At 41.8% G+C, this 25,374-nt stretch overlaps 1 protein-coding gene across 6 annotated transcripts in view; it reads right to left on the bottom strand.

The window, feature by feature from the left end:
* The window catches only part of TPK1 (thiamin pyrophosphokinase 1), a 453,486-nt gene that overhangs the window by 280,767 nt on the left and 147,345 nt on the right, over nt 1-25,374 (bottom strand). For all 6 annotated transcript variants that reach the window (XM_030203717.1, XM_030203723.1, XM_030203748.1 and 3 more), the window contains exon 4: nt 23,892-23,961. In XM_030203717.1, coding sequence (XP_030059577.1) covers nt 23,892-23,961 — 70 coding nt within the window. The remainder of the gene's footprint in view (nt 1-23,891; nt 23,962-25,374) is intronic.

Here is a 25,374-nt window from a genome sequence, read left to right as displayed (position 1 = left end):
GGGGGAAGCCACTCCTTGCCCTGGGATTGGTAGCATGGAATGGTGCTACTTACTGGGTTTCTGCCAGGATTTTGAGACCTGGATTGACCACTGCTGGAAGGATACTGGGCCTGATGGACCGTTGTTCTGACCCAGTATGGCTATTCTTATGTTCTTACGTAATATCAAAACCAGGCTGGGTCCTTCTGGGCAGTACAGTTGGAGTTTCATCCCAACAGCTACCACCATCATGGACAGAACAAACTTTAATGTGACTTACAATCCTGTGCTACACCCCCAGCTGTTAGTTCCAGTTCAAATACAAATTCAACGCCTATTGTTAAAGCTTAAAAGGTAAGTACCTTGTCCTTGATAGCATCTCCTTGGACCAACTTCCAAACTTTAGGGACAGCTCTCCTTCCTCAGCAAGCTATGGTTCCTTCTTTCTCCCCATTCTCCTTCCGCTTGCTTGCCCTTCTAGAGAGCACTTTTATGGGTCTTTTACTTTCTAAACCACTGCCTTCTACTTAATTCTCCACATATTGGTGCATTTGTCTCCTTTCCTCCCAATTAGGATAAGGGCAGGAGTGGAGGAATAGCCTAGTGGTTAGTGCAGCGGACTTTGATCCTGAGGAACTGGGTTTGATTCCTACTGCAGCTCCTTGTGACTCTGGGCAAGTCACTTAACCCTCCATTGCCCCCAGTAAAATAAGTACCTGTATATACTATGTAAACTGCTTTGAATGTAGTTGCAAAACCACAGAAAGGCAGTATATTAATATTCCCTTTCCCTCCCAGTCTTTGCAAACATGGGCAGTGTTTTCTGTTGGGAGCATGCCCCCACCCTTCTAGGACACTCCTCCCATATCCTACAGCTGGGCAAGAGCACTCTTCAGTTTCATCCTCTTTCTTAAAAGGGAAATGACCCTCTCATCCTGACAGGTCCCATACCTGCGAGGCCTTAAAGCGGAATTGCCATTACTTCTATTTCTGCTTTAACTGTTGAACAGAGAACTAGACTTCCCCCCCCTGTTGCTTGTCACAGTATGCAAAATATCTTTTCTCTCTAAATATACTTTATATATAGCACATTTTCCACATCTGTAGTGGCCAAAAAAATCTTTCTTTGTGCAACATAACTAGAAGGGGTTGAGGGTACAAGCTTGTCCCTGCAATTACATCCTCTCATATATGCTATTGAATATCTTTCTTTACAAAAACATTCTAGATGCTGACTTATCAACATCAACAGCTATCACCTCCACCATGGTCTCAGTGCCTGTAGGTATCCAATGCCTTTTTACCTTTTCCATTGATTTCTGACAAGTGCAGTGTGGTTTAATTCTGAAGGACTGCTCTGCACCATTCGACAATATCATCTACTCATTTTCTGTGTGGTAGCTTACGTCTATTGGGACAATTCATCATTCCAAATTATTATTAGCATTTGTATAGCGCTACCAGACGCACGCAGCGCTGAACACCTGATACAAAGAGACAGTCCCTGCTCAAAAGAGCTTACAATCTAAATAATACAGACAGATAAGACAGTTACGGGTGAGGCAGTAATGGGAGCTAAAAAGCAGCAGTGAAAAGGTGGGTTTTCAGCATAGATTTGAAAACAGGTAGAGATGGAGCTAGACGTATAGGTCCAGGAAGTCTATTCCAGGCATAAGGTGCCGCGAGAGAAAAGGAGCGAAGCCTGGAGTTAGCAATGGAGGAGAAAGGAGACGACAAAAGAGATTTGTCCAGTGAGCGGAGTTCACGGGGAGGAATGTAGGGAGAGATGACAGTGGAGAGGTAATGGGGGGCTGCAGAGTGGATGCATTTAAAGGTCAGTACGAGAAGTTTAAATTGAATGCGGAAGCGGACAGGGAGCCAGTGAAGTGACTTGAGGAGTGGGCTAGTGTGGGTATAACGATTCTGGCGGAAAATAAGTCGTGCCGCAGAATTTTGGACAGATTGGAGAGGAGAGAGATGGCTGAGCGGAAGACCAGTGAGAAGTAAATTGCAATAGTCCAAGCAAGAGGTGACAAGGGTGTGGATAAGGGTACTGGCAGCGTATTCAGAAAGGAAGGGGCGAATTTTGCTAATATTGTAGATAAAGATACTAATCTTCTTGTCACTATTCACTTTGCAGATGTGCCCCAAAAATCTCAGCTTTTTCTGATTTTCCGTACTAAATTTTCTTTTGATTGTATCCTCTTGTACAATTCTTCATACCTTATTTTCTGTGACCATCCTACTTGCAAAATCTTTCTGTATCATTTTCTTTCAAAAGCCAGCACACGTTTTTCAGACTCCTTTGTAACTGACCATGCTTCACAATCATATAGCATGCAGCTGAATATACATGTTTTATAGGCTTACTAGGCAAACAGTAAAGGCAACAAAAAACATCCACAAGAAACAAGAACTACCAAGAGAAGTAGAAAAAGCCAACCACAAACCACGATGTCCAGGGAGACCAAAACTTTTGAATTCTTCAAATAAAAATTGCTGACACAATAACCCAACATGGGCAGAGTTTCAACAAACACAGTCTTTCTCAGGGGTTTCTTAATAAAAACAAATAACATGTAAATATAATGTGCGTGTATGCATGTGTATATACATATATATACAGATATATATATATATATATATATATATATATACATACATACATACACACACACACAATTAGCCATGTCATCAGCAAAGCTCAGATTATTTATCCTGGTTATCGTGAGCTGATATTCCTTTGTTATATCACACTTTATAACTAGATAGCCGCTATGCAGTAATCAATAATATTTAGTAGAGAGAACTGGCTCTCTCTCACTGAATATCAGTGGTTAGTTGGCCGATTAAGTAGCATTGAATATTGGCTGGAATTTCTCTATAATATTGCTCAACATCTCTACACTGCTCCTTTATCCAATTATTTTTGTCTGTTCTTGCTGCTTTTCTTACGTCATTGCATTTTACATGCTTTTCTGCTGTGGCAGATTTGTCCCTTTTAGTCTTCAGTTCTCTTTTCCTTTGCACTTGCTTCAATGCCTCAGCTGTAATCCATTTCTTCTTGATTTTCTCTTGCTCAGGAATCACTTCTGCTGATTTCAGCACTGCTGTAGTTAATTGTTCAGCATTTTTGTTTAGGTCTTGTTCATCATCAGAATTTCTGAGGTATGATTCTAGTGCACTTTGATAAGCATGCCTTATTCTTTCCTTTGCTAATCTGGATATATCTTGCTGTATCTATTTTGTCTGTTATATTTCCATTTTAGTTTTGTCTTGATATTTGCAATCACCAGGCTATGATTAGAATCTATATCTGCCCCTGAAAGGTTCAACACTATTCCACAGATGTTATCCATCACATCTTGATCAATATCAAGCCAATCATGTTTTTGGATATGCAATCACAAGCACACCACGTCCATTTACAGCAATCCTGTTAATACTTGCAGATCACCAGTTCATTCTCGTCTATGAGTTCAGCTTTTCCCACGCATTCATTTTTGTTTCCGAATCCAAATTTACCCATGACTGACACCTACCCCTATTGTTTGTACCCTTTGTATTTCAGTCACCTCCAATAATGAGTATATCCTGCTTTGGTACTTTAAGGTCTGCAAAGAACTTGCCAATATCATCCTCTGCGCTCTCAGCTGTTGGTGCATACACTTGAATGACTTATGTTAAATGGCTGAGCACTGAACTTGAAACTAGCAGTCAAACACTCACTGGTTTGTAGCCCATCAGAGCAGCTTGAGCTTTGTTGTTTAGCAAGAAGTCAATGCCCTCTTCCTGTCCAGTTTAATTTCCTGACCATATAATTTTGCCACCTTGCATTTCTCCTGACATTCTCCAGTACATTTCTGTTATTCTGGTATCTCCTCTTGAAGTAATTGTAATTTCCCTGCTGCCCACAATGTTCATATATTCCATGTGCATACACATAGCACCTCATTAGTGGGTTTCAGCTTTCTTTTGGTAGCTGACTCAAGTCAACCCCGATCACTTACTCAGTATCACAGACTGTGTTTATCTAGGTGACTTCCTAGCCAAGATGATCATGTTTGTGTGTATCCTGGGATCAGTTATCAACCACTTTTTTTTTTTTTTTTTTACTGCCAGGGCATTGCCACTCATTTGACAAACCTATCTTCTTCTTTCTCTGGACTTATAACCGGTACAGGGAGATGCTCGGTTGCAATTCCCAAGACAGAGTTAGATGCTGAATGATGATCTCTTAATATTCTGGAACTATCTTAAGCTAAATGTGTGAATATTTAAGGACAGACTAGCTTGTCCTTTAGATTCTTGTTCTTAAAAGATTCTCCATCCTTGAAAGCCTACCATGCTTCTAACGTCTCTTAATACAAGTTTTGGACAAGTTACTCTGTGGTAGTATGCCCCTACAAGATGTTTTACGTCAGTAAGACAAGGAGTTTATTTTATTTTTGTTACATTTGTACCCCGCGCTTTCCCACTCATGGCAGGCTCAATGCGGCAGGCAATGGAGGGTTAAGTGACTTGCCCAGAGTCATAAGGAGCTGCCTGTGCCGGGAATCGAACTCAGTTCCTCAGTTCCCCAGGACCAAAGTCCACCACCCTAACCACTAGGCCACTAGGAAGTTTTATTTTGAGGGGAGATATTGACAGTAATCTCATGGGCCGATGATCAGAACCAAATGCAGGTGCTAAAGACCGTTAGCGCCATACTAACGCTTGCGTTTGCTACCGCCCCATGATCAGAGCCCCCAAGTGCGTGAACAATGCGTTCAAGGGCTCTGAATGCAAGTAGCATGCAAAACAGGGCTAAATTTATTCATCCCCAATGATCAGTGACCAGCGCGCCAAAGACTGGCACGCTGGCTGCGGCAAACCCTATGTCAGCTCAGAGCTGGCATTAGGGTTCACAGACCATTGGGGAGAAATGGTGAGCCCTGTCCAGCATGCACTTGCATACTAGCAGGCCCCTATCCCCCCCACCCCCAATGCAGCAGCCCCCTGCAGGGACCTCGATCCGACCGACCAACCTCCCCACAGTGAGGGGGCTGGAGGTCCGGTGAACCTCTGGTCCCCCCCCCGACCCCCTCCAACACAGGTTCAGGAGGGGCTGGAGATCTCATGGGTCTACAGCCCCCCCCCCCCCCCCCACCAAATTCCTGAGATGTCCGTGGTGGCCCAGTGAACCTAGGTCAATCCCCCACCCCCCTACCTTAGGTTGGAGGAGGGAGGTGGCCTCAGGCACAATCCTCCTGCGGTTCTACCCCATGATCAGAGAGAACTGCATGCTTAAATTTGCATGCAATTATCTCTGATCATAGGTCTGGTAAAGCCTCGCACTGTTCTAGCGCTATCTTTAGAGAGCTGTTTGGAACAGTGTGGGGCTTTTGATCATCCGCCTATGAATCTTGGTATAATTTTTTGACTGGCAACTATATCTATACTTAACATTGTTTTATATATATATATATTTTTTTTTTTAATGTATTTGAAGGGCAGTTCTGTAATTGGGTGCCAACACTTACAAGCATAAATATAGAAAATACCAGCAATTTTGTGAGTTAAGTGTACACCTAATGCATGTAAGTGGCAGCAAGGCAGCTAAGTGCTATTCTGTAAGGGATCGTATAAGTGACATAGCACGTAAAATGCAAAGGGGGCTTTCATGGGGGGGGGGGGGGGGGTTGCCACTTACATGTGTCATTTACAATATCAGATTGTGCAAGCATTCTATGTTGGAAGCTGTATGCCCAGATACTGTTACAGAATAGATACTTACCGCAGAGCATCAGGGTGCTTAAAAGGATGTGCCCTCTTATAAATTACCCTTTCATTAAATATTTATCTCTTTCTGATAGAATGTACTATATGTTTTTTTTCCTGTTTGTTCTACTGGCATTTAATTTTTTTTTTATAATTTTGTTACATTTTATATTATAATTCCTTATCAGTTAATGTATATTTTTTTAACTGTATTGCTCTCATGACTTTGGTTAGTTCTTACTAAGTTTTCAGGATGCATTATGTCTGATTAACATATTTTTATTATTATCATTAATGAAGAATCAGATATATAATCTTCTCTGGTTGCTGCCATGCATTCAATCAAAAAATGGCAAATTTGCACTGGATAATAAAATGATTTTTTAAGCAGTGGTCAAATAAACACTTCACTCAAAATTAAATAAAAAAAAAACCTCCTCGAAAAAGAACTATTAATAATAAATTATGACTGCAAGCTCCTACCACCCAGTTAATCAGTTTCACACTCCACAGAACCTCTAACCATCTTTGTCAAAAGTACAGAAGAGGCAGGGCACCTTACTCCACCAGAAAGAGCAGCCGTAAGCAACCTACAACACAACCAACACATTATCATCAAACCCGCAAACAAAGGAGGCTCAGTGGTCATTATAGACAAACAAAAATACATCGAAGAAGGGCACAGACAGCTCTCAGACAATACGTACTACATGAAACTAACTGAGGATCCCACATGGGATTATGCAAAACAGCTGAAAGACCTTATCAGAACATTTCCTAAACAAGTACAGCCACATCTGAAGAAACTCATACCAAACCAGTCTTCTGTGGGCACATTCTACATGCTACCCAAAATCCACAAACCTGGAAACCCTGGCAGACCAATCATATTGGGTATTGGCATACTCATGGGGGAAATATCTGGACTTATAGAGGGGATTCTGAAACCTCTCGTGCAGAAGACAAACAGCTTCATACAAGACACCACAGACTTTCTGAATAAATTGAAAAATATCAAGCAATTACCACCAGGTACCCTTCTGGTCACGATGGATGTAGAATCACTATACAGCAATATTCCCCATGCGGATGGCATAGCTGCATGTGAGAAGCTCCTAAAAACATCCACACTGGACCATCAATACTCACCAGAAACTATTACAAAACTAGGAAAAAATGCCCGTTTCTGAGCAGAATGAAACGGGCGCTAGCAAGGGGCCCCCTCCCTCCGTCCCTCGAAGCTACTTGCCTTGTTCGCTGTGGGCCGTTTCGGCCCTCGAGTGTCAATAGCTCCGCCCTCGACGTCATGACGTTTTGACGCGAGGGCGGTGCAGACATTCCAGGGCACACCGGATATCTCGGGCGCCTCAACTTCCGTGGAGGCTTCAGAACGTTGGGGTTGCCTTTTATATATATAGATTAATCAAAGTTATTCTAACTCACAACTATTTCTGCTTTAACAATGATATCTGCCTACAAATTATGGGCACTGCGATGGGCACCAGAGCATCACCGCAATATGCCAACCTCTTTATGGCTGAATTGGAAGAGACATTTCTGAATACATATCAGACCACACCCCTAAAATACTACCGGTATATTGATGACATTTTTATGATTTGGACTGAGGGGGAAGAAACTCTAAAACAATTTTACAGTTCTTTCAGTACATACCAGCCTACAATCAGATTCAAAATTGACTACTCCGCAGAAAAAGTCAAATTTTTGGACACCACAGTTTCAATCAGCAATGGCTACATACAAACATCCATATACAGGAAACCCACAGACAAATGCAGCAACCTCCACAACTCCAGCTTCCACCCTTCATAAAGAAAAAAAATCCATTATTCACAGCCAAGCCACAAGATACCACCGTAACTGCTCTGACTCAGGGGGCAGAGATAGGCACCTCAAAATCCTGACTGCATCCTTTGAACAGAAAGGCTATAGCCCCAAAATAATCTCCAAGAATATTGCCTCTTCCCTCAAAACACCCAGGGAAAATCTGCTACAGTGCAAACAGAACCCCTCTTGTAGTGACATACAACCCAGAGCTGGAAAAATTGAGGACAATCTAAGAGATCTGCAGCTACTACTCCAGGAGGATGAATTATTGAAAGAGATATTCCCATCCCCACCAGGGATGGCCTTCCGACAGCCACCCAATTTAAAGCACAAGCTAGTGAGAAGCAAGCTCTCAACAGAGACCCATAAAGAAGTGAATGGCACACATCCTTGCAATATATCCAGCTGCAAACTATGCCAAAACATTTCATAAGACCACACAATCATTCACAAAGGAAAAATATTCAACATAAAGGAATCCTTTACATGCTCATCTTCCAATGTAGTATATGTCATCCAATGTAAAAAATGTGACGAAGGGTGCTATTTTTTTTTTTTTAATTATTTTTGTTACATTTGTACCCTGCGCTTTCCCACTCATGGCAGGTGAAGAGGAGATTTAATTCACATAGACATATTAAAAATGTTAGTGCCAACCAGGATGTTACCACTGTGGGGCAGCACTTTACAAAGCCAGAACACTGTACCAATGATTTTATGGTAAGAATAATAAAAGGAACGCAAGACCTTTGAAGTCAAAATGATTAAATATTTTGACACCCACCAGACAGGACTTAAAGATCTGGGTTTTCTAGCCCATTATAAACCATGAACTTTCACTGCTTTGTCACCCTCTGATCACCATGCATATCTCCCTGTCCCTCATCCTCTCAGCCCTCTCTGTTTCTCACCTAGCCCACCCCTCCCCTCATCCCTTTAGACTGTCACTGAAATACTTTGATGTTTCACTTATATATGCTGTTACTTATCAAAATTTGCTTATTTCTGATCTGACGAAGGGCTACCTTCAAAAGCTAATCAAAAAATGTATTAAGTTAGTCCAATAAAAAAGGTATCATCTTATTTTCTTTTCTATGTTTTATTTTATTATATTTCAATTGATTACCTTTAAAAGTGGACTAACTCGACTACCACATCTCTCTATAAGGAATATTAAAATCCCACAGCTCAACCAACTGTGAATGTTCTTAACATAATATGAGCGATCAAATAAGAGACTGCTGGCAAAGACTTAGACCAATAAAAAAAAAAAACTCAAAGGCACAGAACATTTCAAAAAAATATAATAAACATTCAGCGCCAGAGGCTAGTCAGTAAAAATCTGTTGAGATTTAAAACTGACCAATGCTGCATTCTTCAATACTGCATAAGTACAGAATACCCTGTCAAAGCTATGTAAGAACAAACCAGATTCAATAACTAGGACTCAGTTATATACAAGTCCAAATTGTTGTTTATTACTAACTTTTCAAACAGATGCACCCTCCAGAGGTTATGGGGGGAATCAAAACCAAAGTAAACAAACTTCCAACATTAAGCACAGAAACTAAGGGGCCCTTTCACTAAGATGGGGAGGAAAGTAGCCTTAGCGCACCCTTATATGGGTTTTTCCTGTGTGCTAAGGCCATTTTAACTACAGCAGTTAAATTTTCCATTAATTCAATTAATGGCCATGCACATGAGCACTTACTACCACCCCATCAGGAGAAGCAGCAGTGGCAGCAGGACACAGAAGATACTGTAGATGGAAGATAAAAGACACCAGATCGAAGGGGGGGAAGAAGGAAGGAAGAGAGAGAGAGAGAGGTGGGAGATGGTGAACCGAAAGGGGAGGAGAAATGATGGAAAGAAGAGAGGAGCCGCTGGATGGAACAGGGATGCAGAGAGAGAGGATTGATAGCTGGAAAGATAATGAGAGAGAGAGAGCATGCTGGATATGTGGAGAGAGAGAGAGAACATGCTGGATATGTGGAGAGAGAGAGAGGGGGGGAGACACTGGATGGAAGGGAGCGGGAAAGAGGGGAGACGATGGAAGGGAGCGGGAAAGAGGGGAGACGATGGAAGGGAGCGGGAAAGAGGGGAGACACTGGATGGAAGGGAGCGAGAAAGAGGGGAGACACTGGATGGAAGGGAGCGAGAAAGAGGGGAGACACTGGATGGAAGGGAGCGAGAAAGAGGGGAGACACTGGATGGAAGGGAGCGAGAAAGAGGGGAGACACTGGATGGAAGGGAGCGAGAAAGAGGGGAGACACTGGATGGAAGGGAGCGAGAAAGAGGGGAGACACTGGATGGAAGGGAGCGAGAAAGAGGGGAGAGACTGGATGGAAGGAGGAGAGAAAGAGGGGAGACACTGGATGGAAGGGGGAGAGAAAGAGGAGAGACACTGGATGGAAGGGGGAGAGAAAAAGGGGAGATACTGGATGGGAAAGGGGAGAGCGAGATGCTGAGTAGAAGGATGGAGGCGTGGAAGGAAGGAGGGTGAGAAAGAGGGGAGATGCTGGATGGAAAGAAGGCAAAGGGTAGAGTTAGTGAAAGCCTGGAGAACAAAGGGAAGGGGGCATAGGGGAGAACCAAGGTGTGGGAAAGATGAAAAGCTGTAGGTAGGCAAAGCTAAAAGAGGGAAATTAGACTCTCTGTAGGTTTTCTGCAATGTAATCTGGCCTAAAAAATGGGTACACTCTCCCCCAAAGCGGCATCTTACCCAGCAGCAGATCGACAGGAGGAAGAGTTTCAGTTTGCTTTTTGGAGAACATGTCCACAAAGGCCACGTACGCCCGAGGTAGACCATCCAGGATGCTTATGTCTGCAAAGGCTAGGGCTACAGTGGTTACTACAGAGCCTAAACAGCATGGATGACAGACACTGCCCAGGCAGTAATCTCACTTGTCTGCCAGTCTACAGTAGGGTTATGTCTCTGTAGACATGGTAGCCCCAGAATGATAGGATTCACTGACATCTGAAGCAGGTAGAAGATGATGGCTTCCAATTGAGAGCCTCAATCCTTAAATGTATGAATACAGGTTTTGGCTGTAATATGTCCCATACACTGAGGAGACCGGAATAGCCTTCGAAAGATCCTGGGTGGAAATCTCAAAATGTCGGATGAGGACCTTGTCAATGAAATTCCCTCCTGCTCCTGAATTGATGAAGGCTTCGGTGATCTTACATTCTTGGTCAAGGTCTAACAATGCTGGAACCAGTTTCCCCAGTCAGAGCTAGGACCAAATGCTTCGACTTCTTAGGGCATTTCAGGCCATAATGTCCCACCTCAACACAATAGAGACACAAAGATTTGTGCCTTTGCTTCTCTTGTTCCAAAATGGAAAAGTAATTCACCTGCATTGGCTCCCTGGACTCCGGAGGTATGGTCTCCTTGTTAAGGATGCTGGAAACTGGGCGCCAGCTGGACCACCCAGTGGGAAGACTGTTGTTCTCGGACTCACTCCTGGATCCAGATATCAACCTGGTTACAAAGACAGATTTGCGCAACTCATTTAACCCGGAAGTTAGATAGACCCCCGACTGGCGGCAGGCGAGTCAGCCCCAGCTAGGGTGGGCTGAAACAGAGAACTGGAAACCATAAGAATATAAGCATTGCCATACTGGGACAGGCCAAAGGTCCATCAAGCCCAGTATCCTGTTTCCAGCAGTGGCCAATCCAGGTTACAAGTACATGGCAAGATCCCAAAACAGTACAATACATTTTATACTGTTTATCCTAGAAATAAGCAGTGGATTTCCCCAAGTCCATCTTTTTTAAACCCCAGACGAAGCAGAAGCTGGACATGTACTGAAGTTGGAAGCTGAAGCTGGCCAAGGAACAGCACAGAAACTAGCTGCTAGAAGCTCTAGATGACCAGTTGCAAAGGTGAAGAGAAGGTGTTCATCAGCTCTCTATAAAGGCTCTGGTTGCCAAACTCATCAAAGGGTGTTCCCAGATAGTGCTGCTCCTGCCCCTTTAAAGCAAGTCCCCATGCATGCGCACCTAGGAGTGCCGGTGATGGCCAGCAAGGATGGAAGATACTGGAGCTATGGCGGGCCACTGAGTGCCAGAAGTGGCAATGCAGGTGGGCCTTCGTATCAGGGGCACAGCTGGAGATCTCGTGACTCGTAGCAACTCCAGCAGTCATTTCCAAGTTCCCCTTCATCAGGATCAGACCTTGCTCCATTTCTGCCCCTGTGAATGTTCCTGCCCTCCATCAGAAGCAACGAAAAAAGGAGCCTGTGATGGAACTCTGCCATCAGCTGCTGCACAGTATATACAATGGGCTTCTCTCTACTGTCCTAGATATTTGCTAGGCTGCTTGTGATGGCAGGGGGGGGGGGGGTAGGGTTTGGAGGGCACTGGGAAGGGGGGGGGGGGGGTAAAGCATTCTTGACTGTCACAATACAACAGCCACCACAGCGTGTCAAAATTTGGAACCTAGTCAGGCTGCGTGCTGAATATATCATTACCAGGACTGAGCTTTAAATAGTGTCATAAGATGATTTGTTTTTCTATATCTGAATGTGGGACTAATCTGAATACTTATCAACTGCTGTTCTGCAACTATATTCTTGTTCCAGGACCATAATGATATAGCATATATTACAAGGCTTTAAAAGCATAAAATTATTTCACTAAGCAAAATATCCAGCTTAATATATGACGTGAATGCTCTTTGGCTCTCATGGTTCCTTAAATATTTGAAAGAGGAAGTGCTTTTCATTCTACACATTTGTGATTTTTCTTTCTTCCTTCCTTAGGATAATTACATTTGTTTATTTTATAAAGCCAACATAAGTATCTATGTGCCTTTATAACATAGATTCCTATAATAATCACTAATAGCACACTAATGCTTCAAGACCCGGATCTTTGTGAATTTTAATGTTGTTAGCCTATGTTAAGTATGGAGAGAAATTTTCAAAAGCCATTTACCTGGGTGAACAGCTACCTAACTGGGAAAATGGACTGTCTGAAAACTGATTGTGCTTTTTCCTGGTGAAAGAATGCATAAGGGATCAACAACAGACATACTTTTACCCACAGAAAAAGTAGGAAGGCTCACAAATGAGATTAAATCAAGCAGGCAAAAATGCTTATAGTTCTGCATTTTCAAATCAAAGCTTTTTTTTGTTGTTGTTTTCGGGAAAAGGTGTGCACAAAAAAGCAAGTGACAATCTATGTGAACACTTTTACCCTGATGCAAAGTCCATGGATAACAGTATCCATGACTTTGAAACTACCTACATCGTTTTGAAAATTGCCCTCAACAGCAATGAAAGGATCACTACATCAACTCCTCAAAAACAATATATGTGCTGAACCCCTAGATCACCAATGTATAGCATTGATAACTAGTTGATTAGTAATATATCACAAGGCTGACTTGGTCAATAATTCAAGAGAAATGCATCACAAGGGTTTGGCTTAGTTCTGTTCTTCAATATAAGAAGCCAGCAGTAAATCCTTAACAAGTGTACCAATCACATTCATCTTTCATTTTCCTGAGTGTTTGATTCAGAGCTCTAATCAGCTGGATATGCTTACTAAGCTTCAATGTTTTATTGCCTAATCATAGCAGGAGTTCAAGTTCAGAGCAATCAAGATTTTTCAGACTTTTTGACTTTTCCAAACAAATCTTGAACTTTACTTTTATAAGCTTACTGGGATGGCATATTGTCCTTAGCTCTATGAATTTATACCTTTAAACATTTCAAAATAAATTACTGATATTGCATAAACAGGGCAATCCTCTCACTCTTTTGCCCATAATTAGCAGTGAAATATATTTCAAACACTATATAATATCCTTCCATTATTTGAACATTGTCATAAATGCTACTTTAAAACACCCACCACAGTGTTTTAACATTATTCTAGGATATTCAACACTAGCAAGGATCTAGATGCCAGAACTGAACATCCAGGTCCTGGATAACTTCCAGCTACACCTGGCTCTAACATTATCTGGACAGTGTTGGAGTAGTCAGTGAAATTTTCAGTGGCATTATCAAGATTGGGCTTCTCCAACCTTTTTCTATCAGGGGTCACACATTATATTTTGTAACATTTGGAGGGCCAAAACATGCACTATCATATTTTACCGCATGTTTAGTCAAATAGTGACATTGAGGCATATTTTCAAAGCACTTAGCCTTCCAAAGTTCCATAGAAACCTATGGAACTTTGGAAGGCTAAGTGCTTTGAAAATATGCCTCATTGTCCTCTCTCCAGCCACCAATCAGTTTCTCTCACTTTCTCACTCCTCTAGCCTTTACCCCGTTTCTCTCTCTCCCTCTCTCGTGCCACCCCGGTCTTTACTCAGTCTCTTTCCCCTCACCTAGCTTCTGCTGCAGAAGAAACAGTGGGATTCCTGCTTCCCCACCATGACAGGGCTCTCTGCAAGCTTGAGCTGTATGGTGCCAGAGGTTTGGGTTGGTCTCATGGTTTCAAGTCTCCTGAAACTTTAAAACCATATTACCACTCTAAACTTCTGGCACAGCATTGTTCCAGCTTACAGAGAGCTGAATTGTGGTGGGGATGCAGGAATCTTGCCAAACCAAACGTCTGAGGGCCATAAAAAAAGCAGTTGGGCCGGATTAGTAGGTTGGAAAAGCCTGATCTAGATAATTCTGCTGAGAATCCTAGTATGGCCCCAGCGAATGACACTTACCCGGGTAAGAGCTGCTCCTACCCATATAAGTGGAACTAAAAACCAGGTCCTGTATATTTAATTTCAGTTGCTACAGCTCAAAGTTAAGAAAGCAACTTATCCGTAATACTTATTCCCCCTCCCACGGTTTAAAGTTGTACTGTCATCTATGAAATTATTGTAAAAGAACAGAGTAAATTATAAGAACCAAACTGTAAAAGCTATTTTTATAGTAAGGTTTGGGTTAATATTCAAACAACATAGTCTGTGTTTGTCATAAATCGCAACTGCCGTGTTTAAATAACCCATGCACATTCAGTGCTGCTATCTACAAAAACGGAAAACAACATTATAATATTGTCAAAAAAGTTTTCTGATTATACCAATAGGATGCCAAAACATGTCTCGATTGGATATCAAAACATTCAAAATGGTTTGTTATTTACTGAATAACATGGTAGCTCTCAGTTATCAAGGGGCTATCCTGCCCTCCCTGAACAGGGGTATTGTATTGAATGATAGAGCTATTATGTTGCTCTCATTCTACTCCCATGACACGTTCTCGAACTTACCACCATAAATTTAAGTGAAAATAACACAATAAATATGGCGTCTGTGATAGTAAATCAAGAAATCTAAGTGACAGTTCCCATAAATAATAAATGTCTAACTATGTCCACTTATCTTAATAAATTTAGAATGTTTTTCCAAGTACAGTCTCTAAGCTGCGTGGTTCTACAGAGTTCTCTTTCAGATAACCTCCTATCCTCAGAAACTCTCAAACTATCACTCAATGTTACGATTCTACCCATGTTTCAGGCTCTCAGTCATCTCGCCACCTGGTGGCCAGACCAGGTGGCTGCATTAAACTGGCTGGTTATCAACCGTTCCAGATTTCAGCCCAGTCCGGTCTGGATCTTCCTGACTGCCAGGCTTGCTCCTTTTGTTTGAACCTGCACAGCTCCCGTAGTTGCCTGGTGATTGCTGCAGCTGAGCCTCAGCTGGTGCTGGGCTTATTAGCCATTCTGAAACCTTTCTGCTTTGCCTTTGCATCGTCTAAGGTCTCTGGTATGTTGGTGCTCTGTGCACTTCTGCCTAGTCTGGTTTCTTGTTTTAATTTCTTGCCTGATTCTGCTGCCTGCCCTGACTCGGCTTGTTTCCTGGTTTCCTCTTCTGCCTGCCCTGACCCGGCTAGTATCCTGGTTTTCTCTTCTGTCTGCTGCCTGCCCAGACCCGGCTTGTACCTTGGGTTAATCTACTGTTCTGTGTCCAGTTCTTGGTTGTCTGTTTGTGTCTTTGTGGCTGCTCTGTAGCTTTCAGTTCTGTGTCTTGTTATCAGTGTTTTGTTCCCTGTTTTAGTGGCTGCTTGCAGCTTTCAGTCCTGCCCGTGAGCTTTCCCTTCCTTGCCCTGCTGTCCCTGTATGTTCCTTTCCTCTCTGACCCTCAGTCCTGGTTCAGCCTAGTGGGTATCCAGTCCTGCCTTGCCCAGTAAGTCTTGCCGGCCACCTGCAGCCAGGAGCTCAACTCCTGGTGAAAAGTGGCCAAGTGCAGGTGAAGTTTAAGGGTACCTGCTCTGCTTAAGTCCTGCCTGTTTGCCTCTGCTGCAACTCCAGTCCGGAGTTCCAGTCCTGTTCTGCCTAGTCTCCGGTGTGGGGTGGTTTTGCCTGCCACTGCTCGGCAGTGGCCCAAGGGCTCACAAACCAAGTTCCAGCTTTGAAAATGTGACACTCAATCAGAACAACAGAAGATCAATACAAGCCAACATGCCTGCTACAATGTCGGCGCTGAGAGGGAATGCTGACCCTGTAAACTAGAAGACCAGATATACCCAGAAAGCTTCAACAAGCTTTATAGAACCAGACAAAACTCATAGTACAGTGTTCCACTCAACAAGTTCATTTATTCCTTTGGATTGAACTGTCTGAAGCTCAAAAATCCAAAATTGCTCTCTTAACTATAGACAAGATTTGCGATCTATATTTGCCCTAATTTGTTAAAAAAATAACCCATCTCAACTCAAAGAAAATATAGTTTGCACTGACACGAGACACCATTGGAGAGCTCAGTCTTGAGTGATTATTCAGCTCCGATGATCTACCCAACGTGTCCTCACTGCCCATGGCAGCGCTCAGCTTAAGCATTCAGGGGTGACTGGCACTAGCTGTACAGACAGCAGTTTCATCTACTATCCCAATAGTTACACAGTTTAAATTAGGACTGCATTTTTGCTGTCCTTACTTTATTCATGTAGCTTTGCAGTACCCCCAGATTCTATAAAGATCACCCCAAATTTACCTGCCAAAATTTGGGCACAATCCTGAGATTATTATTATTAGCATTTGTATAGCACTACCAGATGCACACAGCGCTGAACACTTGACACAGAGAGACAGTCCCTGTTCAATAGAGCTTACAATCTAAAATAACACAGACAGACAAGACAATTAAGGGCGAGGGCAGTACTGGGTGAGAAGGAACAAATGGGGGAGGCAAATGAGTAGTGGCTACGTGTAGACGCGTGTAACAGAGTAAATGACAGCAGATAAAGACCTGTATGGTCCATCCAGTCTGTCCAACAAGATAAACTCATTTACATGGTACGTGATACTTTATTTGTACACCTGAGTTTGATTTGTCCTTGCCTTTCTCAGGGTACAGAGATTCCTTTGTGTTTATCCCACGCATGTTTGAATTCCATTACTGTTTTCATCTCCACCACCTCCCGCGGGAGGGTATTCCACATATCCACCACCCTCTCCGTAAAAAAATACTTCCTGACATTTGTCCTGAGTCTGCCCCCGTCAACCTCAATTCATGTCCTCTAGTTCTACCGCCTTCCCGTCTCCGAAAAAGGTTCATATGTGGATTAATACCTTTCAAATATTTGAACGTCTGTATCATGTCACCCGTTTCTCCTTTCCTCTAAGGTATACATGTTCAGGTCAGCAAGTCCCTCCTCGTACGGTTTGCAACACAAATCCCATACCATTTTTGTAGCTTTTCTTTGCACCACTTCCAGTCTTTTTACATCTTTACCAAGATACGGCCTCCAAAACTGAACACAATACTAAGTGGGGCCTCACCAACAACTTGTAGAGGGGCATCAACACCTCCTTTCTTCTGCTGGTTATGCCCCTCTCTATGTAGCCTAGCATCCTTCTGCCCATGGCCGTTGCCTTGTCTCATTGTTTCTTCACCTTAAGATCCTCAGACACTAACACCCCAAGATCTCTCTCCTGAGTCGAGCTTACTAATCTCTCCCCTCCTATTCGGTATCCCTCTTTTGGGTTTCTGCACCCCAAGTGCATCACTCTACACTTCTTGGCATTAAATTTTAACTCTGCAATACAAACAGTACTCCACTATAAAATTAAATTACATGTGTACTTTTATTGTTGCCCATTAATTAATTACTCCAACAACAAGCTTCCATACAGCTTACTTTCACACGTCATACACACCTTCAACCAATACTGGAGCTCACATTGAAGAAGTAACTATCCACATCTAGAATCACATTAAGAAAAAAGGGAAGAAAGAGGAAAAGGAGAGGAAAAGGGGGAGGGCTGGAGGATACAAATCAAGGTATAAAGCTTGCATAGGCCACAAAATACATCAAACTTAGTGCTTATCGCTGTACCGAATCAAAATAAGATACAAGTGGTAGCCACAATTCTTAATCATATCCTGGGGCTTCAACTTCTTTTCTGTGAGCCTTTGCATTGAGACCTCTCTGATCTGTTCTGTATTGGGACCTCTCTGATCTGTTCAGCCTCAGCCACGCCCCTCTGGCTCAGGCTCTGCAGCCTAGCGCCACATGCTGCCAGGTGGCTGTACAGAGTCAGACTCCACCTCCGCAGACCAGCGCCATCTGCCAAAGGGGCCTGAACCACACCAATAATGGAGTAATGCCTGCTCCTATGTCACACACTCCCTCAAAGGAAGATGAATTTTAATGTGGACAAATACAAAGTGATGCACATTGGGAAGAATAATCCGAACCATAGTTACTTGATGCTAGGTCCACCATAGGATTCAACACTCAAGAAAAAGATCTAAGTGTCATTGTAGACAATATACTGAAATTTTCTGCCTAGTGTGCGGTGGCCAAAAAAGCAAGCAAGATGCTAGGAATTATTAGAAAAGGGATGCAAAATAAGACCAAGAACATTACAATGCCTGTGTATTGCTCCATCATGCGACCTCACCTTGAGTAGTGCGTTCAATTCTGGTCGCCTTATCTCAAAAAAGATATCGTGGAATTAGAAAAGGTTCAAAGAAGAGCTAACAATATGATAAAAGGGATGTAACTCTTCCCATATGAGGAAAGGCTGAAGTGGTTAGGGCTCTTCAGATTCAAAAAGAGATGACTAAAAGGGGAAATGATTGAGGTCTACTAAATCCTGAGTTACATAGAACGGGTAAAAGTGAATCAATTTTTCACTCTTTCAAAAAAGTACCAAGAGCAGCGGGGACAAAGTGAAATTACATGGAAATACTTTTAAAACAAACAGGAGGAAGGTTTTTTTATTTTACTCAAAGAATGGTTAAGCTCTGGAACTCGTTGCCAGAGGAAGTGGTAATAGTGGTTATTTATTTATTTATTTATTTATTTATTTATTTATTTATTTATTTGTTGCATTTGTATCCCACATTTTCCCACCTATTTGCGGGCTCAGTGTGGCTTACAATAAGACTTGAATAATAGAAATACATTTGTTACGACTAGGTTATAGAATACATTGAACAGAGTTGTGCAAGACATTCGAATATCCTTAGTAGTATAGCAGTGGGACAACAACATAGGGACATTAGAAGGAGACAATGAGAGAAAAAAGGGCATTAATAGGCACCTAGACATATAGTGTACATACTGTAGTTCCATGGTTGAATCTGTGATTGACTGGATAAAGGGATGATGGATCAGATGTGGATGTGTATTGCATTGTGAACAGTCAGTAGTTTCTATGTGTTTTGGCTTTTTCCGTAGGTTTGTTCAAACAGGTGTGTCTTCAGTAGTTTACGGAAGGAGGTTTGTTCGTTAATCATTCTTAGGTTGCATGGTAATGTATTCCAGGACTTCGTGCTCTTGTAGGAAAAGGTTGACGCGTGTATCGTCTTGTACTTCAAGCCCTTGCAGGTTGGGTAGTGGAGGTTGAGGTGAGTTCGGGATGATCTTTTGGCGTTTCTAGGTGGTAGGTCTATTAAATCAGACATGTACGCTGGGGCTTCACCGTAAATGATCTTATGGACTAGTGTGCAAGTTTTAAAAGTAACGCGGTCCTTGAGTGGAAGCCAATGTAGTTTCTCTCGTAGTGGTTTTGCCCTTTCATATTTAGGTTTTCCGAAGATGAGCCTGGCTGCTGTGTTCTGGGCTGTTTGAAGTTTCCTCAGTATTTGCTCTTTGCAGCCTGCGTATAATGAGTTGCAGTAGTCCAAGTGGCTAAGGACGAGGGATTGCACTAGGCTACGGAAGACGGATCTTGGGAAGAATGGTCTAATCCTTTTCAATTTCCACATGCTGAAGAACATCTTCTTGGTTATGTTATTTGCGTGAGTTTCGAGTGTTAGGTGGCGGTCGATAGTCACTCCAAGGATTTTTAGCGTTTCTGAGATTGGAAGTTTTAGGTTTGGTGTGTTTATCACGTTGAACTCAGTTGTGTTGTATTGGGAGGTGAGTATCAGGCTTTGGGTTTTTTCTGCGTTTAGTTTCAGGCGGAATGCATCTGCCCATGTGTTCATGATGTGTAGACTTTGATTGATTTCGCTGGAGATTTCTTTGATGTCTTGTTTGAATGGGATGTATATGGTTACATCATCGGCATATATATACGGGTTGAGGTTGTGGTTTGATAGGAGTTTTGCTAAAGGGATCATCATTAGGTTGAATATAGTTGGAGAGAGAGGTGATCCTTGTGGGACTCCACATTCAGGTATCCATGCCTTGGACGTGGTTGAATTTGATGTGACTTGGTACGAGCGCAGGGTTAGGAACCCCTTGAACCAATTCAAGACATTTCCTCCGATGCCAAAGTATTCAAGTATGTGTAGTAGGATTTCATGGTCAACCATGTCGAAGGCGCTAGACATGTCAAATTGTAGTAGGAGTATATTGTTGCCGGTTGCAATTATTTGTTTGAATTTGGTCATAAGGGTGACTAATACTGTTTCTGTGCTGTGATTCGAACGGAATCCTGATTGGGCATCGTGCAATATTGAATGTTTGTCTAGATAGTTTGTGAGTTGTTTGGTAACCATACCTTCGGTTATCTTGGTTATTAGTGGTATGGATGCAATTGGCCTGTAGTTGGTTATTTCGCTCGTGTTTTTCTTTGTGTCTTTAGGAATTGGTGTGAGTAAGATTTTTCCTTTTTCTTTTGGGAAGAGTCCATTTTGTAGCATGTAGTTTATGTGGTTTGTTAGGTTTATTATGAATTGTTGAGGAGCAGTTTGCATGAGGCTGTTTGGACATTTGTCTAGTTTGCAGTTAGATTTGGCATATTTTTTGAGAGTTTTAGAGATGAGTTCTTCTGGTAATAGTTCAAATTCGGTCCAGGTTCTGTCTGCTGGGTGTGTTCCTTCTACTGGATCTAGACAGTCTAGGAGAACGGTGTATTCTATAGGGCTTGCGGGTATTTTGTGTCGTAATTGTACAATTTTCTCCTTGAAGTATTTTGCAAGGTTGTCGACACTTGGTATATCTTTGCTGTTGGTTGTGACAGGTGTGGTGTCTAACAGTTTGTTTACGAGGTTGAAGAGTTTATGTGTGTCTTTGTAGTTTGGTCCTATTAATGTTTTGTAGTGTAGTCTTTTTGTCTGTTTGATGGTGTATTTGTATTTTCTTCGAAGTTGTTTCCAGTCATTTAGTGTTTGTTCATCTCTCTTTTTGTTCCAGGCTCGTTCAAGTCTCCTGACTTGTGTTTTCAGTTTTTTCAGCTCTTCATTGAACCATGGATTTGCATTTTTCCTGTGTGATGTTCTGGTTTGGGCTGGGGCGATTTTGTCTAATGTTGTTATGCTTATATCGTCCCATTCTTGGAGGAATTGGATGGTGCTAGCGTTTGTAGTCCATTCGCTCTGGTAGATCTGTTGTCAGAATGTTGTGGGGTTTATTTTTCCTCTCGTTGTGTAGGTTGTTCGCTCATGTTTGTTGATTGTGTTTGGTTGTATTTTTTGCCAGTAAAGGGTGACATTTGCTTTATGGTGGTCTGACCATAATGTGGGTGTCCATTTTGTGTTGGTGAGTGTGATAGTTGAGTTCGGTTCGAGTCTATTTGTTATGATATCTAGTGTGTGTCCTTTTTCATGTGTTGGTTGTAAGTTGGGTATTTGCAGATCCCAGAGTTGTAGGAGTTCTTTGAATTCTCGTGTACTTGGTATGGTGTCATCTTCTAGGTGTAAGTTGATGTCGCCTAGTATGAGGATGTTTGAGGTTGATACGCAGGTATTCGAGATGAAATCCATGAGTTGTGTTTGGGCGTCTTGCCATTTTCCTGGTGGCCTGTAGAATAGGATTGTGTTAAGGTGTCCTATTAGGCTTGGATGGTTGATTCTTGTCGAAGCAATTTCAAGTTGTGGTGAGGTAGATTCGCCTGTGATTGTGATGGTGAATTCAGGTTTGTGTATTAAAGCTATTCCGCCTCCTCTTTTTTTTCCATTTCTTGTCCAGTGCGTGATTTTGTATTCTGGTGGGCACGTTTGTAGGATGGCGGGGTCCGTAGGACTATGGAACCAGGTTTCTGTGATAAATAAGCTGGGTTTAAAAAAAAAAGGTTTGGACAAGTTCCTGGAGGACACATTCACAGTCTGTTAATGAGATGGACTGGTAGAATGGAATGTTGTTACCAATTGGGTTTCTGCCAGGTACTTGTGACCTGGATTGGCTACTGTTGGAAGGAGGATATTGGGCTAGATAAACCATTGGTCTGACCCAGTATGGCTATTCTTATGTTCATAAATCAACAGCAACAAAAAGTTATACACTTTTATACTTTTGAATAATAAATGTAAATTAGATTGAAAAGTACTCAGTTCACACATCAGTCATTATAAAAGTGACTGGCTGAGTAGAGAACAATCATCGCACTTTCGGTGTTCTCAAAGCTAGGGGTCCTGCATAGAAATGTCACCATATTATAAACAATACAATGCTGTAGAAAATATTGTATAAGGCAGCATCACTGAACATAATTATCACTGGATGTAATTATTCACTTAATCATTAGGGCATCGCTTGGGTTCACAGATTTAAAGCCTTCCGTTTATTGATAATAAGGGGCACCTTTGCACTAGGACCCCTAGCTTTGAGAACGCCAAAAGTGTGATGATGGTCAGTCACTCAGCCAGTCACTTTTATAACGACTGATGTGTGAACTGAGCACTTTTCAATTTAATTTCAATTTATTATTCAAAAGTATAAAAGTATATAACTTTTTGTTGCTGTTTTATACCTTAATTTGTTTGAAATAAGAGGTATAGGTTTATAGTTAAGGTTTTCCTATTTATTTTTTGTAGCATAAATCAAATGGGACAGACTTAGCCATCTGCTATACAAAGTCAAGGAAGTACAGCTCCTTTGACTGTGAATTTCTCCTTTCATTTGGTGGGGAGGGGTCTGAAGGAAGATCAAGGGGCCTCTCTATCAAAAGAATCTCTGGTGTTTCCTCAGACACCCAGGAGCAGTCAGAATCAGACTCATAAAAGTCATCCCTGGAAACATCAGAGTTTCCTCAAATAACTGATACCATGGTCAGGCCTTGGATAGGCATATCAAGGTATCTGGAGCTCCCCAGTGCTCTGAGCACCCCCCCCCCCCCCCCAAGAGACTGGAGATAGACACCAGTTCAGTGTACTGTTTCTACTTTAAGACTTTATTCAAAAAAATCAAGGCAACTGTGCACATGGATAGGGATAGGGGCCTTGATTCCTGGCTTTGAAATCCGAACTGAACAGAGGGAAGGGGAGAAGCAATTCCTTTTCAGTAGTAGCTCAAAGCAAGTTACAGTCAGGTACAGTAGGTATAACTAATATAGCTGGGAGATTCTTCTGTTCACAATACATCCATATTCAGGTGTTGTAGGAGTTCCCAGAAGCCACTATGGATCAAGTGAGAAAACCCACACATGTAATCAAATTTTCTATTTATATGCTCCCACAGGTTCTGCCCGAGGCCTTCAGCCAAACAAATAGCAAAGGGAAAGTCTATGGGTGCTTTTATATCAATGCAAATTTAGGGATCTTTTTACTAAGACGCGGTAGGCCTACCACAAGCCTACCGTGTGGTAAAAGAGAACTACCACAGAATCTGTCATAATGCTGCTTATTGAAATTTTTCCCCTTAAATCACTGTCTAGAACCATTCCTTATCAAGTTTAAAGCAGCTCTAATGACACACTTATTTAGAGAAGCCTTTGGTGTAGGGTTGGGTTCTGATGTCTCTGCTTTGTTATGCTCCAATGAAGAGTTATATATCAAATTAATATACCATAAATAGGCTAATACACATAAAAAAATTGTTCAGATTCTTAGCTGCCATTCAGAAGCCCCTTGAAGAAACTGAAGATCTATCAACTGTTCTTCCTGACCATCCTAAATGACTATGAAAAGACAGAGATAACTGCAAATTTGAACTGAAAATGAACATACCTTTCTTGCATTCCTTCCGTAATATGATATAAGCGGTTAGCACCTCCATCAGCACATGCTCGGAGAATAGCTATAATAAATACAATTACATGGTAAGAATACTAAGAATTTATAGATAAAAAGTTCATTATGGCTTTAGAATAAGATAAAAATCTACAAAAAAAATGATAGTGATTGGCAATACTATATAAACTCAGCTGTTCTTTTAAAACTGGTAAGAAATAGTAGGACAGGTAACAGGGTTTCATCTTTTAAGTTATAATGAATCATAAGAAACAAGTCTAAACTACCATCACAGTTGATTAACTATTAACAAAACTATAAGTGCTGCAAGACAGGAAAACTAAGCTGACGGGGGTAAGGGAGTGGGAGAGGGAGGAAAAAGTTCTGAAGAGAGAGAGACAAAACTCAAAGGCATATAAGAAGTAGTAACCAGTTAATCTTCTGAACTCCAAGGAATAGACATGCCAATATGCTTTCAAACTGAGATTTAAACAAACTAGGACTGAATATTGTCCAGTTGCTAACATACCTATTCTAATTTAGGAACCTGCTTACTAAGGCGCGCTATTGTGTTTAGCATGTGCTAAAGATCTGAAGGACCCCACTCTCTAATCTAATTATAAGCCCATTTCCATATTAAATATTGATTACAAAATATTTACAAAAATTATCAGCCAAAGATTGGAATATTCCATTACCGAGTATATTCACCTAGATCAAACCAGTTTTATACAGAATCGATATGGCTCAGACAATATTAGGCGCCTTATCAATGTGATTTATCACACCTCTAAGACCTCTGGAGACCTGGTGATCTCTTCTTTAAATGCAGAAAAGGCATTCGATATCGGAGAATGGACTTATTTATTTTGCGTTTTTCAGAGTGTCAAGTTTCAGTTTCAGCCCACATTTTTGGTCCTGGACTATCCAGGGTATTACTATTAATGGTGAAACACATAAAGTTTGGAGAATAGCTGGAATGGACAAATTAGTCTGGCTACAGAAACGCAAACCTTGGAGAAAAACGTTTTTGGGCCCCTCTTTTATGGCCTTCTCCACCCCCTTAACTTAGCCCATTAATGGATTTATCTGTTATGACTTCCATAAAGCTTTTTGTTTTCCTTTTGCTGCACATCATGTGCTATTTTTTATACACGTAGTGTTTGTGTTTTATACGTTTCTTCCTCATCACCTAGTTTTCTTACTTCAAATATGCTTCTCCTCCTTGTTCTTACTTTTTCTCTTTCTCTGTCTCTCTTATTGTTCATTCCTACATATACAGAATTGGCTATTTGTTACATATTACAGCCTTCCTCAATAGCACTTGTATAATTTACAATTTCTTTTAATTATTTTCTGTAGTTTTGCATCCTGTAATAAGAGGGTGTTCAGGGTCCACCGTTTATTCCTTCCCTTGTCCATACTGAAGCATGGTCAGAAATGGTAATTCTCCCAATTTTTGTCAAACACCGCCCCCCTA

This window comes from Microcaecilia unicolor, chromosome 1 (assembly GCF_901765095.1).
Source record: "Microcaecilia unicolor chromosome 1, aMicUni1.1, whole genome shotgun sequence".
Classification (NCBI taxonomy): domain Eukaryota; kingdom Metazoa; phylum Chordata; class Amphibia; order Gymnophiona; family Siphonopidae; genus Microcaecilia; species Microcaecilia unicolor.
Note: the sequence above shows the minus strand (reverse complement) of the source record. Positions and strands in the feature narration are given on the sequence as shown.